This window comes from Bos indicus, chromosome 7 (genome assembly GCF_029378745.1).
Source record: "Bos indicus isolate NIAB-ARS_2022 breed Sahiwal x Tharparkar chromosome 7, NIAB-ARS_B.indTharparkar_mat_pri_1.0, whole genome shotgun sequence".
In the NCBI taxonomy this organism is placed as follows: Eukaryota; Metazoa; Chordata; class Mammalia; order Artiodactyla; family Bovidae; genus Bos; species Bos indicus.
In genome coordinates this window covers 18414543-18431102 of record NC_091766.1, presented here as the reverse complement: position 1 = coordinate 18431102, position 16560 = coordinate 18414543, and the positions used below count along the sequence as shown (strand labels likewise).

General features: G+C 45.2%; 1 protein-coding gene and 1 non-coding gene across 9 annotated transcripts in view; one reads left to right on the top strand and one right to left on the bottom strand.

The window, feature by feature from the left end:
- The window catches only part of SAFB (scaffold attachment factor B), a 61103-nt gene that overhangs the window by 27697 nt on the left and 16846 nt on the right, over nucleotides 1-16560 (top strand). For 5 of the 8 annotated variants that reach the window (XR_011567549.1, XM_070793014.1, XM_070793012.1 and 2 more), the window contains 4 exons: nucleotides 1002-1232; nucleotides 2325-2462; nucleotides 2881-2923; nucleotides 7251-7335. Coding sequence is in view for 7 of the 8 variants with exons in the window: in XM_070793014.1 (XP_070649115.1) it covers nucleotides 1002-1232; nucleotides 2325-2462; nucleotides 2881-2923; nucleotides 7251-7335 (497 nt within the window). In the remaining variant the exon portion in view is untranslated. Of the gene's footprint in view, nucleotides 1-981; nucleotides 1233-2324; nucleotides 2463-2880; nucleotides 2924-3635; nucleotides 3954-7250; nucleotides 7336-16560 lie in introns of those variants that run through there. The other 3 variants (XM_070793018.1, XM_070793016.1, XM_070793015.1) reach the window with 2 other exon arrangements.
- TRNAE-CUC (transfer RNA glutamic acid (anticodon CUC)) lies at nucleotides 9502-9574 on the bottom strand. The gene has a single exon. It is a non-coding gene; the product is annotated as a tRNA-Glu (tRNA).

Genomic DNA, 16560 nt, shown 5'->3' with positions numbered 1-16560 from the left:
AGGTCATGTGGCTGGCTTACATCACTGACACAGTGTCAACATAAACTGCTGGCTGCACATAAAATTAAAAATTAAAGCTATCCTCATGATGCAAAAGTAAGTGAATTTATGAACTTGAGCTTTTGAAAGGACTGACAATTTATAATGATGAAGTAGACTAAATTTAAATTTCACTTCAGTGCACTGAGAGACCAAAGAGAAGGTCCAGAGATGTGTGACAGATGGGAGTAAAGATGATTTGAAATAAATAAGCAAAAATTAATCTGATAGCAAGAATGACAGAAGGGGCTTTTCAGCCTTACCAGGGATCAGGAACATGCAGATGAAAAGTGCGGTGAGACTGGTTTTCCATCTGTGGGTTGGATGGGAATTACAGTAGGGGAGATGGTGCTTGTGGTGGTGGGAGAGGCGTGTTCAGGGGCAAGTCAGCCTGGAGAGTGTTCCAGACCCAGTAACACCACAGCCCCCTACCTGAACCTGTGTGGATGATAATGGGGGCGGGGCAGCCATGTCCCTGAGGCTGGGAACAGCCAGAAGGCTGACATCTGCAAGTGGTCATGTGGACCCCCACCTCCCCACTCAACGGGCTCCTTCCCAAAAGCATAGTGCACCTGAACAAATGGTGATGTATGGGGTTCAGGCCATGGTACCTGAAGCAAGGCAGCCACATAATAAAGAGAAGATTAGACATTCCTGCTGGTACAATTCTGTGTCTGTAAACACAAAGATGAACAGATGACCTGGCAGCTGTGCAGAGTCAGGAGGAGACTGTGATAGGCACCATCAGTGTCACCTGCAAAAGGCCTGTCAAGTGTCCCTCGCTTGAAGCGGGGTCCTGCACAGCCTGCCTCCACCAGCGGTTGGCCCTTACTTGTTACCAAGTGTACCTTCAGGGCTAGGCTGCCCCCCCCCCCCCCCCAACCGCGTCCTGATCCCACTCCAGGGCTTGCCCGCACTGCTGCAGCTCATGAGCCCTTGCAGCCTGTACTCTTCGCCTGCAGGGTGCGAGAGCTCGGTGATCGAGAGCAGTACTCACAGGCAGAGCTGGAGCGGCAGGAGCACGAGGAGCTCCTATTCGCCCGTGAGAGGCTGGCCTTCCAGAGACGCCTCCTGGAGAGGGAGCGCATGGAGCGGGAGCGGCTGGAGCGCAAGCGCATGCGCGTGGAGCTCCTGCGGCGGCGCCAGCAAGACCTACACTATGAGCAGGAGCGGAGGCCCTATGACGACGGGCGGTAAGCCACACCGCACCTCGCTGCCGCCTCTTTGGTGTCCCGTGGAATTTAGAACTGTGCCTTGCTCTCCAGAGCCTTGTTAACACGGGCTTTTTATTTAAAAAGAAGCACGAGTATTTGCTACAGCTCAACTTGATACTCTGTACTTTATTTGGAAACCTGAGATGGTTTGATGTTGATGGAGAAACGGTGAAAGTTGTGCTTATTAAATCATTAGGTTGGAGTCCCAGTACAGGCTGTCCCCCCAGCCCCCCGAGGAAGTTCAGACCCCCACAGCAGCACATAACACAGGGTGCTGGTCAGGTGATCAGGGACCAAAATGTACCTCCTGGGAACCTTCCATGCTTTGAAATCATTGTAGTGATTTGTGTTGGTTCATTCTATTAATGAGGTTTATTTTAATTTCTCAGACATACTGTTGTGACATACAAATACTAAAATAGAAAGGCCTGTTTCAGACCTTGCTGTGAGGAGTCTGGGGCAATAATCCTAGGGCTGATCCTATGAGAGCTTTTCCACATGGTGACTTGGGGGAGGCTGCATGGTGTGCGTTTGTTCATTTTAATCTGTCCCTGTGTAATATAACATTGAGACTTCTGTAAAGGGTTTTTAAGATGTCTTAGGATTTTTGTGCATTTTACAAAATATTGATGGGAGAGTTCGTGAAGATCATAGAATGTTTTTGAACAGTTATATCTCAAGTGCTACTAGTCCTCTGCACTGGGTGTTTCCTGGGTCAAGTCTGCATGGGGCAACTGTCCTAGTAGACTGGCTGACCCTTGTGGCTGTGAGCGGTTCTCAGAGGGGATCTGACACCCACTTCTCTGATCCCCTTCTGTAAGGAGACCTAACTTCTCTGTGGGGGACTTGGGCATGTGGGTAAGAGAATTGAGCCCTTCAGTCACATCCCTTATCACCCTTCCAGGCACTCGCAACTCAAGTGGCAGAGAATGGCCTCTATGGACACAGTTAGTTCTCGTTTTGTGAAGTGATGGGGCAATTGGACAGTTGAGGGTTTAGTTTACCAGCTCCCACAGAGGTCGTCCATTAGGAGGGGGAAATGTACATCCTCCTTTCTTGCTTCTCCTCTAGGCGAGATGATGTTTACTGGCCAGAAGCTAAGCGGACAGCCCTGGATGAGCGCTACCATTCTGACTTCGACCACCAGGACTGCTTCCACAACTTTGATCACAGGGACCAGAGCTGCTACCCTGATCACTTAGTTGACAGGTCAGCCACTGACCCTGCCCACCTGATGCATGTCTTTGTCCTCGTTCATTCTCTCTCTCTTTTAACCTGGACCATTTTCAAAGTCTTTATTGAATTTTTACAATATTTACCTTTTGGGTTTTTTGGGGTGGGTGTTAGCTTCCCAACCAAGGAACCCCCAACCCTTCATTAGAAGGTTAAGCCTTGACTACCCGACTACAGAGACATTCCAGTCCTGGCTCATTCTTTTTTTGGTCCAAGCTCAATCTTAATGACGAAAAGCTCCAGCGGCCCTTCTGGGTTCTAGGTTTCTAAGTTGCAAGCCCACTCGAACCAGCAGTTTGTGAATTACCTGGGTTCAACTCGGGAAATGTCTATCATTCGGGAATCTGACTCCTTGTCTTTCTCCTTATGCTTCCATTTGAATTCCCTTTTTCAGGAGAGAAGGTTCAAGGTCAATCATGGAAGAAAGAGAAGAACAGGTAAGTTAGGGGCTGTGATTGTAGCCAGTACAGTCAATTCTTCAATTCTGTGTATGCCTCTATCTGTCATACGGCCCTGGGAGCAGCGCTCTGAGGCCCCCGGCTGGAGAGAGGCGCCGGCCACAGCGAGGGGCGGTGTCAGTCCTGGGTCTCACAGCCCGGCCCCGCAGTCCCTGGCAGTTAGGGCCGGGGAAGTTCCTCAGCCTCTGGCGCCACCCCGGGCCCCCGGGCCGCCTCACCTTACAGCCATTCTATCAGGACACTCCTGTTGCCGCCCGTGTCCAGGTTCCGCTTCAGCTCCGCCCGCAGGTCGCCAAGCCGTCGCGTCCCGATTTCCGAGACGAAAGCGGCCATTCCAAAGTCGGCGGCCCCTTCGAGAGTACTATCCTAGGTGTCTTGTCTCCACCAACTACTCCCCACCGCCAGCAGCTGTAGCGGCTCTAGCACAAAATGGCGCCGCCTGAGAGGAAAAGGCACTCCATTCCTCCCGCCCCCCTTTTTCCGGCCGCGCCTGCGCGACGGGCCTGATCAAGCTGAACAGCTCTGGCCCCAGGCCACAGCCGGCAGGCGGTGTGACCGCGGTACGCATGCGCCTCGACCGTTCTCGGCGGGAGGCCGGCGAGAAGTAGTGCGCCGGCGTGCGTCCCTCCCAGGGCTGCCACCGCGCATGGGCAGACGCGGCCGGGAGCGTCGAACCCGCGCCGGATACGCCTGCGCAGAAGCGAGTCGCACAGGGGCGGCCGGAGCGGTTCTCTCGCAGGCGGCGCCATTTTGTGCTGAAAGCCGAGGTAAACCCGGCCGGGTTCTCTGTGAAGTAGTCGGTGGAGCCAGGGTCCCTGGAATGGCGGAGTCTCTGTCCGGCTTAGGCGATTCTGGTGCGGCGGGCGCAGCGGCTCTGAGCTCCGCCTCGTCGGAGACCGGGACGCGGCGCCTCACCGACCTTAGGGTGATCGATCTGCGGGCGGAGCTGAAAAAACGGAACCTGGATTCGAGCGGCAACAAGAGCGCTTTAATGGAACGGCTTAGAAAGGTAGAGCTGGGACCCTGGGGTGTGTGGGAGGTGGCCCGGGGAACCCCGGCGGCAGCTTCGGGGGGCCTCCTGGCCTCGGGGTCCGTTTGCGGCCTGCCCCGGGCCTGTCCCCGCTTCTCTGAGGCCCGAGCGAGATCGCCGACCCCGGCGGGCCCAAGTTCAAAGCCCAGCGCTGCATCGGAGCGAGAACAAGAAAATCTCGACGCGAACGGGGGAAGTTCGAGGTGGCGGGTGACATGGGCCGAGGGCTTGTGTTATCCGCATCAGCCCCTGCTTTTTAGGGTTTCCTTTGGCTGCTTTTATCCCAGTGTCTAAAAGTGGACGCGGAACCTGAAATCCTCGCTCCGCCCGGGTAGTCAGGGGACTCGGCCAAGGTCACTTGGCCGGGGAGGGGAGGTCGAGATTTGAACCCAGGCCGGGCGATTTTCTGAGCGTGTGCTGGTTGCGGGGCCTCCTCTGGAGCTAGAGATGCTGCCTAATCCATTAGGGCCTAGAAGCCGAGAATAGGGGGGTACTTTACGAAGTAACCGTATTAAAAGGGTATTTTATTGGGAGCGGGGTTGGGGGGAATGGCTTAGGGATTTGCCAGCACGGGCTCGGGGGCTCTGCCTGGCAGGGAAAGTGCTGTTTGTAATAAAGACTAGAAATGAAACCTACAGTTAGACTTCTAGTTAGTCCTTAGAACCTAAGGACTCTGCCTGTCTCCGTGACTCGATCTTGAGCGTGGAAGACATTTTAACTCTCTCTAGGCCTGTTTCTCCTTGTGTCCAAAAGAAAGAATTCTTTCGCGTTCGGCTTAAGTAAGATGGCATGAAATGGGCTTGGCGCGCTGCCTGATACATGTGAACGCTTGAGGGGCAATCGCTGCCACAATTGACTGTTCTCTCTGTATCACTGTTTGGTGGGGGTGGTTTAGTCGGTAAATCGTGTCCGACTCTTGCGATCCCATGGACTGTGCCCGCCAAGCTCTTATGTCCATGGGATTCTCCAGGCAAGAATATTGGAGTGGGTTGCCATTTCCTTCTCCAGGGGATCTTCCCTACCCAGGAATGGAACCTGGGACTCCTGCATTGCAGGCACATGATTTAACAACTGAGCTATGAGGAAAGCCCTAAACTCTTATAACAACCGGAGGTACCACTGTTTGGTATTTGCAAACTGGGGATTCTGACGCCTTCTTGCCAGGTGGGATTCTGAGGGATGCGTTTGAAAAGTAGGGAGTTAAGAATTTGTGCTCTTCCGCTTGCCTTGTGCTGTCTGATTCTGGTGAATTCTTTGTTTCACCGTCTCTCAACTCTTGTTCCAGGACTTCTCCTCTGTGATCTCTAAGCCTTGTCACCTATCCTCCCCCCACCTTACTTCCCCAAGCAGTACAGTTTGTGACTCATTGCACCCTCTCTTGCCTCACAAACAGAGGATCCGGGTTTTATTTATTAATTTCTGTTTAGAGGAAGTGAGGGTAATTTTCTATTATCCGGTTGAGGAAGTTCAGGCTTGAGAGTGATGAGTTATTATTGCCCCGAGTCAGTGGGGCATTTGTAACTCTAGTGTATATTTCTTTAACTATGGATACTGACTCCCGTCTAAGACGACAGGGCAGGCAGTTCACCACTGAAGTGTTTACCTGGAGAGTATGCAAGGAGGGGATGGTTGGCACCCAGGGACCTGTGATCCGTGTTACTAGCTTCAGGGCCTCCTGTCAACAAAGCCAAATTGGAGGGCTTTAGCCATTATTCCCCCAGATAATCCACAGGCCTTTGATGTTGATAGAGCATTGAACCTCCCTGTCAGGTTGGTGGTTGACGCTCGTATGATCTCCACTAGGATCTCTGAGAGGAGAAATCCATCCCTTCTTGCTCTTCTATTAGGGATGTGCTCAAAATACACAAACACCATCAGTGTATACACCCATCTGCCACTCTGCCCGAGCAAGTCTGGAAGTAACTGGAATTCTTCTATTCTACTTCTGTCACAGAGTGTTTTGTCTCTTTTCTGTTTTATTTATTTTTGTAGAAAAGCAAAACAGGGAAAGGTGGAGACAACAGTCTAATTTGGCAAGGCCTATAACGATGACTCATAGCCTGCGGTCCCCCCCTGGGGACGACCCTGTAAACACTACACCTAGAGACCATCTGAGAGGCAGACTGGTCCATTTTCTGTCCGAGGTAGTTGTTTTCTGCTGCTGGTGGTCCGGAATCTTTTGTCTCCAGGCAGAGGGTAAGGCACTTTCTGTTTGAGCCCTTCTTCATGCCAGGGCATAACTCCAAATCTTTCTTCTGGCTCTGGCTTCAGAGAAGAGGTTTTCTTTGTTCCTGGTACAGGTTAGTTGTGGAGCCCCCAAGCTTCATTCTGAACTTAGACTTTACCAAGCTAGAATATTCCTGAGAATCTTTGAGACTTCTGAAACTACTTACAAACAAAACAGCATTTGAAACTGATTTAAAAATAGAACATGGGTTCCCAAGACTATTCAGAAAAGGTTTCCAAAAGTTAAAATCTGAGGCCTGGTGTCTGGGGATATCAGCATTGACAGGCTCAGTACATCTTCTTTTGTTTGTTTGTTTTGTGGGGGTTGGGGGTTTTTTGTTTCTTTTCCTCCTGAGTGCCTCCTTAGTGGCCTTCACGGTGCTGAGCGAGCCTGGGAGCTGCTTAACTGAGCAACACAGTCTTGGGATGGGAGGCGGCACTCACTCAAAAATCCTTAGGGTTCTGTGTCCAATGAAGCAGGTCCCCTAGTGGTTGAGAGAAAGACCTTAGGAGTCAGATTTGTGAGGGATGAGGTAGTGCAATGTCCCATCCATTGCACATCCCATATTCTGTCCAGATGGTGCTAATTCAGGCGTGGAATTGAGAGGGGATCAGGGAGGGTCTAATAACACATTGCCGAGTGACGTCATAGGTAATTAGTGAGTTTGCTTCTCCCTTTCTGAGTTCTTTTGGACCCAGGATTAGGATTTGTCAGATTGTGGTGATAATATTAAAAATAAGTCAGATGTCTGATAAGTGCTTGCTTTATGTGACTAACAAGAATTTTCATGACAGCTTTCCAGGGTAAGAACTTTAATTAGTCCCTCATGCCAGAGTGAAAAACAAACTCGGAACAATTAAGTAAGCCTGCCTGAGACCAGGCAGCCAAAGTACGGTAGAATCGGTCTACCTCTGGGGCCCTTGCTGCAGCAGAAAGATGGAATGAATAGGTGGGGAGAGACCCTTTCCAGATCAGCCCCTGAAGCTTCTGTGGAAGTCAAGTCTGTGTGCTGCCTTTTTGGGTGAACTTTTCTTTTCCCTTCCCTTTAGGCAATTGAAGATGAGGGAGGTAATCCTGATGAAATTGAAATTACCTCTGAAGGAAATAAGAAGACATCAAAGAGATCCAGCAAAGGTATGGAGGGTGATGCTAGGAACTTCTTTCAATCTGGCTTCCTCTGCTAATGTGCCTGTGGACTGCCCTGTGAATCTTTGATGTACCTTGAATGAAGGTGTTTCCATGGGATTTGGGAAGTCTCAGCATGGAAGAAGTACTGACACCTTTACTTATTTTCTTCTGTAGGTTTCTCGGCAGCTGTTGCTTATCCAGAGTCTTAACCTTCTTGAGGTAGAGAGTGTTTAGGATTACTTGAGTCTCAGACCTATTGCTCTGACTTGTGGAAAATAACTTGCCTTTTAAATACCGCCTGGCCAAAACAGAGTTGTCACTTTTACAGATGCTGCTTTCGAAACTGCCTACCGCATAAAAGCCAGATTCCACATGGCATTAATGACCCTCACCATTGCCCCAGATGGTCCCTTCCCGCTTCCGCCCCTACCACCTTTCCTGTATTACATCCACCTGCAATCAGGTCCCAGACGTGTGGTTTACTCCACCCACTCCTCTTCCCCATCTGTCTGCATTTGAGTCCTAGTTCATCAAGAGGCAACTTCTGATCTCACCAGTAGCAAGTCTTCTCTCCTTAGGTCCTCTGTACTGCCCTGGCCTGAGTTTCAATGCTGACATCATCCTGCCTTGTGTCCTTATTAGGTTGTTGAGGACAGGGTTTGCTTCTTCTTTGTCTTCTTTCCTGCTAGTATTTACTCAATAAATTGAATTCCTAATTGAATTCAGTGACATTCAACTATGGTTTAAGAAAGAATCAGCTAAAACCGGCCAGTTGGGCCATCCTGAAAGTTCTCTGGGTAATTGAAAGTTTTATTGCTCAGGCCCCGAAATGAAATATTTTTACCTGGCCAGTGGTGAAGACCTGGGTGTGAAATGTCTGAGAGGCAGGCACCAATATGGACCACGCTTTGGTATATTAGTTCTGGGAGAATAGCAGTCAGTGTCATCACTTGGATGACGTCACTTGTGTGACCCACGGTTTGTTGTACATTTTGACTTTGCCTAAGTCGATGTTTTTGCCAGGGCAGAGTACTGAAAAATCAGAGAAAAACGTTTATTGGGGCAGAGGATATAGCCTGTGGAGTTTGTTTGTTTTTGTTTTTAAGAAAAAGAAATCCTTATGTTAGGGTTTTTAGGAACATAAATGTGCATTAAATAAAGGAGACGATCCATTATTAAAAGTAGGCATGTTTTCCCAGACTTTTCTGTGTGTCTACCGTTACCTAAAAACAAATGCGGAAAGATGTAACCAGAAACCCAGTGTGGTTTTATCTTTCCATTAAAAAAAAAAATCCATACTACACACAACATCCTTTAATTTACTTTTTTCAATAATGCAGAAAATAAAAAGACCTCATTCTTTTAATGGCTTAAGTATTCGTCCTTTGTATTACAGTTGAGCTCCTCAGTTTTATCACTAGACTATTTGTTCCGGTTTTCAGCATGTCCATGTGCCAGTTACCTCTGCTGAAGCAATATGTTTTTGTTAACTGAGAGAAGTAGAATTCTGGTGTCAAAAGATATGTACATTTATTTTTAAAATAGTTATTAGCAAGTGGCTTTCCAACAGGCTCTACTGGTTAATAACTAGCAACATGGGCAGGTACCTGTTACTTTAAATTCTTGCTTAATGCTAAATATTATTTTCCTTGTATCTGTCTGAATTTCTCCACAGGTAAAGTGTCCATTTACATTTCTTCACAGATTAGAAAATTTCTGATAATTGGCCATCTGTATTTTCTCAATTGTCTCTTCATGCCCTTTGCTCATTTTGATGCTTGTCTCACTTTTGAGAGTGCTCTCTCTGTAAAATGTTGATTGTTTTTTTCCCCAGGCTTTCATTTGACTTAACTAGTTTGTTTTGACTTAACTAATTTGTGATGTTTTTGTCTTTCAAGTTTTAATCTTTAATACAGGCAATGCCATTAACCTGTTTTATTTGGGTTTAGATTTTATGTTGTATTTTAAAAAGCAGTTCTCTGCTTTAAAATTACTTTTTTAAGAAATCTGCACTGCAGAGTAGTATTTAATAGTTTTATTTTGAGTTCATTTGGAATTTATTTTTGTATATGATGTGACGTTAAATAGTGATTAGAATAATGGGATTTTTAAAATATTTATTACTTATTTATTTGGATGTACCAGGTCTTTATTGCAGCATGTGGGATCTAGTTCCCTGAACAGGGATCGAACCTGGGTCCCCTACATTGAGAGTGTGGAGTCTTAGCCACTGGACCACCAGGGAAGTCCCAGTGTGATACATTTCTGCTAAATTCCTAGTGCTCTTGCCCAGTCATAATCCCTGCTTGTCCCTCAGGCGGGGAGCGGGGGGAGAATAGTTACTTTGACGGTAGATGATTAGTTTTGCCTGTTCTGAAACTTCACGGGAAGTAGAACCATTCAAAGCAAAAAAACTGGGCGTGAGTTTCTGCACTGTGTGGCTTCTGGAATCTTAGTTCTCTGACCAGGGATTGAGCCTAGGCCCTAGCTTACAGAGTCCTAACCACTGGACTGCCAGGAATTCCCAATACAAACTCTTTTCTGTCTGGTTTCTTAGATGCTTGCAGTCATTCTATTCTGAAGTTTTACAGTACTTTTTCATATTCAATAGGACTACTTTATAAGTTCTCTTGAATTATTTTACAACTGCCTTATTAAATTTTATTAAGATTTTTACTGAAAATAAGAGTTTTTTCTTCTGTTCAGTTTGAACAAACTCAAAATACTTTGAAATCTTATGGTTTTAATCAGAATCCTAGAAAGCTTCCAAACTAGTTTTACACCAAAACTTTGTTTAATAGATCACTTAAAGTAATTTAACTAGAAAAGCAAAGCAATGGCACCCCACTCCAGTACTCTTGCCTGGAAAATCCCATGGACAGAGGAGCCTGGTAGGCTGCAGTCCATGGGGTTGCTAAGAGTCGGACATGACTGAGTGACTTCACTTTCACTTTTCACTTTCCTGCATTGGAGAAGGAAATGGCAGCCCACTCCAGTGTTCTTGCCTGGAGAATCCCAGGGAAAGGGGAGCCTGGTGGGCTGCCGTCTCTGGGGTCGCACAGAGTCGGACACGACTGAAGCGACTTAGCAGTAGCAGCAGCATGTTTTTAAGCAATCAAATACTTTTTAATAATTGGCAAAATTTTGACTAGATGCTTCACAAGAGAATATAAGTAAATGGCCAGTGACCACATCAAAAATTGTTACGTTTAGCTATCAAGGAAATGAAAATTAAAATGATGAGAAATACTAGAAAACAACTATTAAAATGGCAAAGACATAGAAAAACAAACTTCCCATACACTGCTGTGGAGTATATAAAATGATACAATTATTTTGGGAGAAAAATTGGCACATAAAAGTTTTTAAAAATTCAACTGAAATATTAATACATCCCAAATTATTCCGTTCCTGTGTCTTTAGCCAAGATAAATGAAAGCATGGATCCATAAAAACTTTGAATATGAATGTACAGTGTATCTTTTTTTGGGAGACATAATTTCATGCCTAGAAAAGATACAAGAAAAATACAAGACATTTTCATATATTCTCACTCAGATTCCCGAAATGCTATCATTTTAATACATTTGTTTTATCCTTTTCTTTCTCGAGAGAGGGAGGGGAGGGGAGGAGGGAGAAAGAAAAGGATAAAACAAATGTAATACATATATATTTTTCCCTTTTCCCCTGAACTGTTTCAGAATAAGTTGCAAGTATGTGCCTCTTTGCTCCTACATACTACAGTATTTTCTAAAAGCAAGGATATTACATAACTATGTACGTAGTTACCAAAATCAAGAAATTAGTATTGGAATAATGCTGTTATCTAAGCTTAGACCTTATTTAATCATTTATTCCAGTAATGTTTCATAACTCAGAAGAAAGAAATTCTAGGGTCTTTTGCCTTCAGTTGTCATGGCACATCTTTTTGCTCTCCTTTAATTTACAACAGTTCCCAAGCCTTTGTTTGTATTTGTGACATTAGCATTTTCTGAAGAGCACGGGCCACTTATTTTGAAGCCTGTTTTTCAGTTTGGGTTTATTGGGGGGTATTTCTGGTGTTGTTTTTCCTCCCCTCATGATTAGGTTCAAATCACACACACTTGTCAGAAATACCACTGGAAGTGTTATTTTTCCTCTGTTGTTATGTGTCCTCCTTAGAGGCACATCCTGACAATTTGGGCAGGTAACTCGAGGTGGTGTTGGTTGGATGTTTCTCCACAGGAGAGTTTGAAATTGTATCTATGGGGAGGATACTCAGAGACTTAAAAATACCACCTTTCACCCTCCACTAGTGTCAGCATTCCACTGAGTTGTCCAGTGGTGATTTTCTAACTTCATCATTCCATCTCTAGTGCTGGATTTCTGCCATAAGAGGTAGTAACTTGCACTTCTCCCCCACTTATCAGTGTGAATTTAGAGATTCCTATTCAGTAGGTGATAAGCCTTTGTGATTATTATTTATTTTGATGTTCAAATTCTGGCTGTGAGACTCCTGCAAGCTGGCCCCAGTATCTTCTTAACATGTTCACATCACTCTTTGAACGCTTTGTGGCACAAAAGGGTGCTCAGTGTCTTGTTTGCTTTCCCTGCCCTGCACTGGGAATCAACCATCTCTTCCAGGTGCCCTTCTTCGTTTTTGCAGAGTGCTAGTGTACTCTTTGCTGAAGTGAAAGTTGCTCAGTCGTGTTCAGCTCTTTGCAGTCCCATGGACTGTAGCCTGCGAGGCTCCTCCGTCCATGGAATTCTCCAGGCCAGAATACTTGGTCTGGGTGGCTGTTCCCTTCTCCAGGGATCTTCCCAACCCAGGGATGGAACCCAAGTCTTCTGTGTTGCAGGCGGATTCTTTACCATCTGAGCCACCAGGGAATTCCACAGAAGAGAGTGGGTTGCCATGCCCTCCTCCAGGGGATCTTCCCAACCCTGGGCTTGAACCCAGGTCTCCCACATTGCAGGCAGATTCTTTACCGACTGAGCCACCAGGGAACCCCAAGACTACTGGATTGGGTAACGTATCCCTTCTCCAGGGGATCTTCCCAACCCAGGAAATGAACTGGGGTCTCCTGAATTGCAGGCGAATTCTTTACCATGGAAGTCCTACTCTTTGCTGCTCCTACTGCTAAGTCGCTTCAGTTGTGTCCGATGCTGTTCGACCCCATAGACGGGAGCCCACCAGGCTCCCCCGTCCCTGGGATTCTCCAGGCAAGAACACTGGAGTGGGTTGCCATGTCCTTCTCCAATGCGTGAAAGTGAAGTTGCTCAGTCGTGTCCGACTCCTAGCAACCCCCTGGACTGCAGCCCACCAGGCCCCTCCGTCCATGGGATTTTCCAGGCAAGAGTACTGGAGTGGGGTGCTGTTGCATTGACTTTGCTGCAGGTGTCAAATTCTTGGCCACTGCTGGGTCTCTAAGGTCCTTTAGTCTTCATGTACCTCATGAAATTAAATACTAGTGAAGCAATCCAAAATGAGCCAATGACAGCTTAAGAAATGTTGGGGGGTGGGAATGGCTAATATGAACAGTGCACTTGCAAAACTTGCTAACTGGTTTTAATTGTCTGCTTTGTTTTTGATGTGCCAATGAAACATCATTTTCAAGTCAAAGACTTAAGGTATTGCCAGAGGACATTAAAAATAGATACTGTATTTTCAAGTAATAGGTAAAGCTACAAGGAAATATTTAAGTAGTGTAACATAACTAATTTTGAGAAAGTTTTCCTAGATATGATGACTTGATAGCATAAGGTTCTCAATTCCCCTCAAAGTAACCTAAAAGACCTTTGAGATTTGTCTGTTCTAATATTCATCAAAAAGAAAATACAGAAGTATAACTCAAATTGAAAAACTATTGCATTCTTGCTCTCATTTTAATGGTAGAATATTAAGATTTTCTTAATGAAAGATACCATAAATAGATATAATTGGGAGAAAATGTTACAGCATATAAACATCCAGAAAGCATTCAATATTCCTACAAATTAATAAGAAAATAGCCAACTGAGTTCAGAAAAGAGACCTCCCGGGTGGCTCAGACGGTAATGAATCTGCCTGCAATGCAGGAGACCTGGGTTCAATCCCTGGGTCAGGAAGATCCTTGGAGAAGGAAATGGCAACCCACTCCAGTATTCTTTGCTGGGAAATCCCATGGACAGAGGAGCCTGGCAGTCTACAGTCCACGAGGTCACAACAGTCAGACACAACTAAGCAACTAACACTTCCCCTTCATTTTCATGAATAGACAGGTCACAGATAAAAGAAAAAACAAACAAGGCCTATATACAAAAAAGAAAAATTCTTGAAGGAAAGCAAATAAAAATAATAATGACTATCATTTTTGCCAATTACACTGGTAAATAGGTACATAATTCTCAATATTCCACATTGACAAGGGTGTGAGGAAGTGAGTAGTTACTGGAGATGGTAAATTAATAAAGCTGCTTTCTGGACAGGGGTGACCAAACTGTGAAACTAACCATGGAGGTGAGTCAACGTATAGGGCAAGACAATTTTCCAAGGCCTTTATTAACAGAAGCAAGTTACAGAATATGTATATATACACAGTGTGATTCCTTTACATAACAAGTTCATTTCCATTTGAATGGTATTTGTGTAAATCCACAAGATGTTTTCAAGGGCCACCAAGCTGACAACAATGGTTACCTCTTAGAAGTGCAACGGGGAGAAAGGAAAAGAACTTTTTACATGAAATACATGAAAAAGAACTTTTTCATGTATTTATGAGGTTGGATCTTTTACTGCTGCTGCTGCTAAGTCACTTCAATCGTGTCTGACTCTGCAACCCCCTAGACTGAAGCTTTCCAGGCTCCTCCGTCCATGGAATTTTCCAGGCAAGAGGACTGGAGTGGTGTGCCATTGCCTTCTCTGGATCTTTTACTAGTAAAGTGAAATTTACTATGAAGTGGTGAGAATCTTTTAATGAGTATACTTGTGTGAATGTATTTGTGTAATCAGATTTTTTAAAATACCTGCCCACATGCAGCCAGCCACACTGGGGCCTGGGGGAGTTCCCAGCAGGAGTCTGCAGAGAGGTCTAACAGTTGAATTGGACATTCTCCCTGAAGTAGAAGCTTAATGGGGGAAAGTTACAGAGACAAGAACTGTGAGGCTGCATGGGCCTGTGGTTTGGAGATTGCGAATGTGGGAGGCGTTTTTACTCTTTGGAGGAAGAATTTGAGGGGTGCCTTTTCTCTTAGTAGTACCAAAAACAGTTGCTTTAGTTTTTGCCACAGTGGTAATTCTCATTCACATTAATTTTGGATTCATTGAGACACATTGTTTTTCATCTTTGGAAAGCAGGGTATCTTTGCCAAATAGTGGTTGTTGGTTAGCATCCCGATGGGGGTGTGCTTTCCATAGTGAAGACTGGATGTTCTTAGGACTGCACATCCTCTTGACATTGCTTGTTAGGGCATTTCTTACCTGGGAGAATTCTCCCCTGGGAGGGCTTCAGGCTGCATTGTACCTGTGTGTACTAGTTGAAGTGAGATCTGGATGTGCCTGATGAAAACCTGCTGCCTTTCTTGTGAAAGGGAGAAAGACAGTAGAAAGGGTGGCAAGTTTCTGGTAGTCTACTTAGATTTTTCCTACTAACTCAATGGAATTGGGCAAAAGCCAATGTGCATATTCTAGAATGGTACAAGTCTGTGGAAGTGTTGCTGGTATATCTTCCTAGCATATTTATAAAGACCACTAGGTTGAGTTCCAGACATTTCTGAAGCTTGAGGCATGTTTTGCCATAGGATACTGAGGTTCCCAGCCAACTACCAAGGCTATTTGCAATTAAAATATTTCTGGGGGGGGGGGGGGGATTCAGAAAACATGAGTGAAGTTAGAATATGGAAAAATCAAGTAACACATGGTATAAGAAAATTCTAAAGTCTGAATTATGGTACAAATGATTGTTGTTAATCGTTAAGTCATCCTGACTCTTTGCAACCCCATAGAATGCACCAAGTCAGGCTTCCTTGTCCTTCACTATCTCCCAGAGTTTGCTGAAGTCCATGTCCAGTGAGTCAGTGATGCTGTCTAACGATCTCATGCTCTGCCACCCTCTTCTCCTTTTACCCTCAATCTTTACCAGCTTTTCCAATGAGTTGGCTCTTCACATCAGGTAGCCAAGGTATTGGAGCTTTAGCATCAGTCCTTCCAGTGATTATTCAGGCTTGATTCCCTTTAGGATTGACTGGTTTGATCTCCTTGCAGTCCAAGGACATCTCAAGAGTCTTCTTCAGCACCACAGTTCAAAAGCATCATTTTTTCGGCCCTCAGTCTGCTTTATGGTGCAACTCTCAGTTCTGTACATGACTACTGGAAAAACCATAGCTTTTACTAATTGGACCTTCGTGTGCAAAGTGATGTCTTACTAGATAAACACTTAGTACCTAAGAAATTCATCTTTAATTTGGAGAAAAATGGTGCTTCCCAGGTGGCTCAGTGGTAAAGAATCCACTTGCCAATAGACACAGACATAGAGGGTAAAGGAGAAGAGGAAAACAGTGAGATGAAGGGAGAGAGTAGCATGGAAGCATATACACTAATGTATGTAAATAGATTGCCACTGCGAATTTGCTGTATGACTCAAGGAACTCAAACTGAGGCTCTGTAATAACCTAGACGGGAGGGGACATATGTACACCTGTGGTTAATTCATGTTAATGTATGATAGAAATCAAACCAAAATTGTAAAGCAATCATCAGTCAATTAAAAATAAATATTAAAAAAAAAAAAGAATCCACCTGCCAGTGCAGGAAATGCGGGTTCAATCTCAGTTGGGAAGATCCCCTGAAGTAGGAAATGGCAACCCACTCAAGTATCCTTCCCTGAAGATCACATGGATAGAGAGGCTTGGTGGCCTCAGTCCATAGTGTCGCACACGACTGTGCACATACTCACACAAACCGTATAATGCTATGAAAGAATATAGAAAGCTATTCACAAGGTAGTAAGTGAAAGGATTGTAAAATGGCAGCACAATTTTTAAAAGGAGAGTATTTGTATGTTCGTAGCACAGTATGGAAGGATATCCCTGGCCCACTGTATGATAGCTCCAGGACTAACTTTTAGATGGTAAAATTCTGAAAGGCATTTACTTTCTTTTTGCTTTTCTGTGTTTTCCTTTTATGTGGTTGTCTCTGGGTAAAGATGTTCCACATTCCTTAACCAAAAAGCAGCAAATATGATCTTTTTTGATTGTTTTGGTTTGTATGGCTTT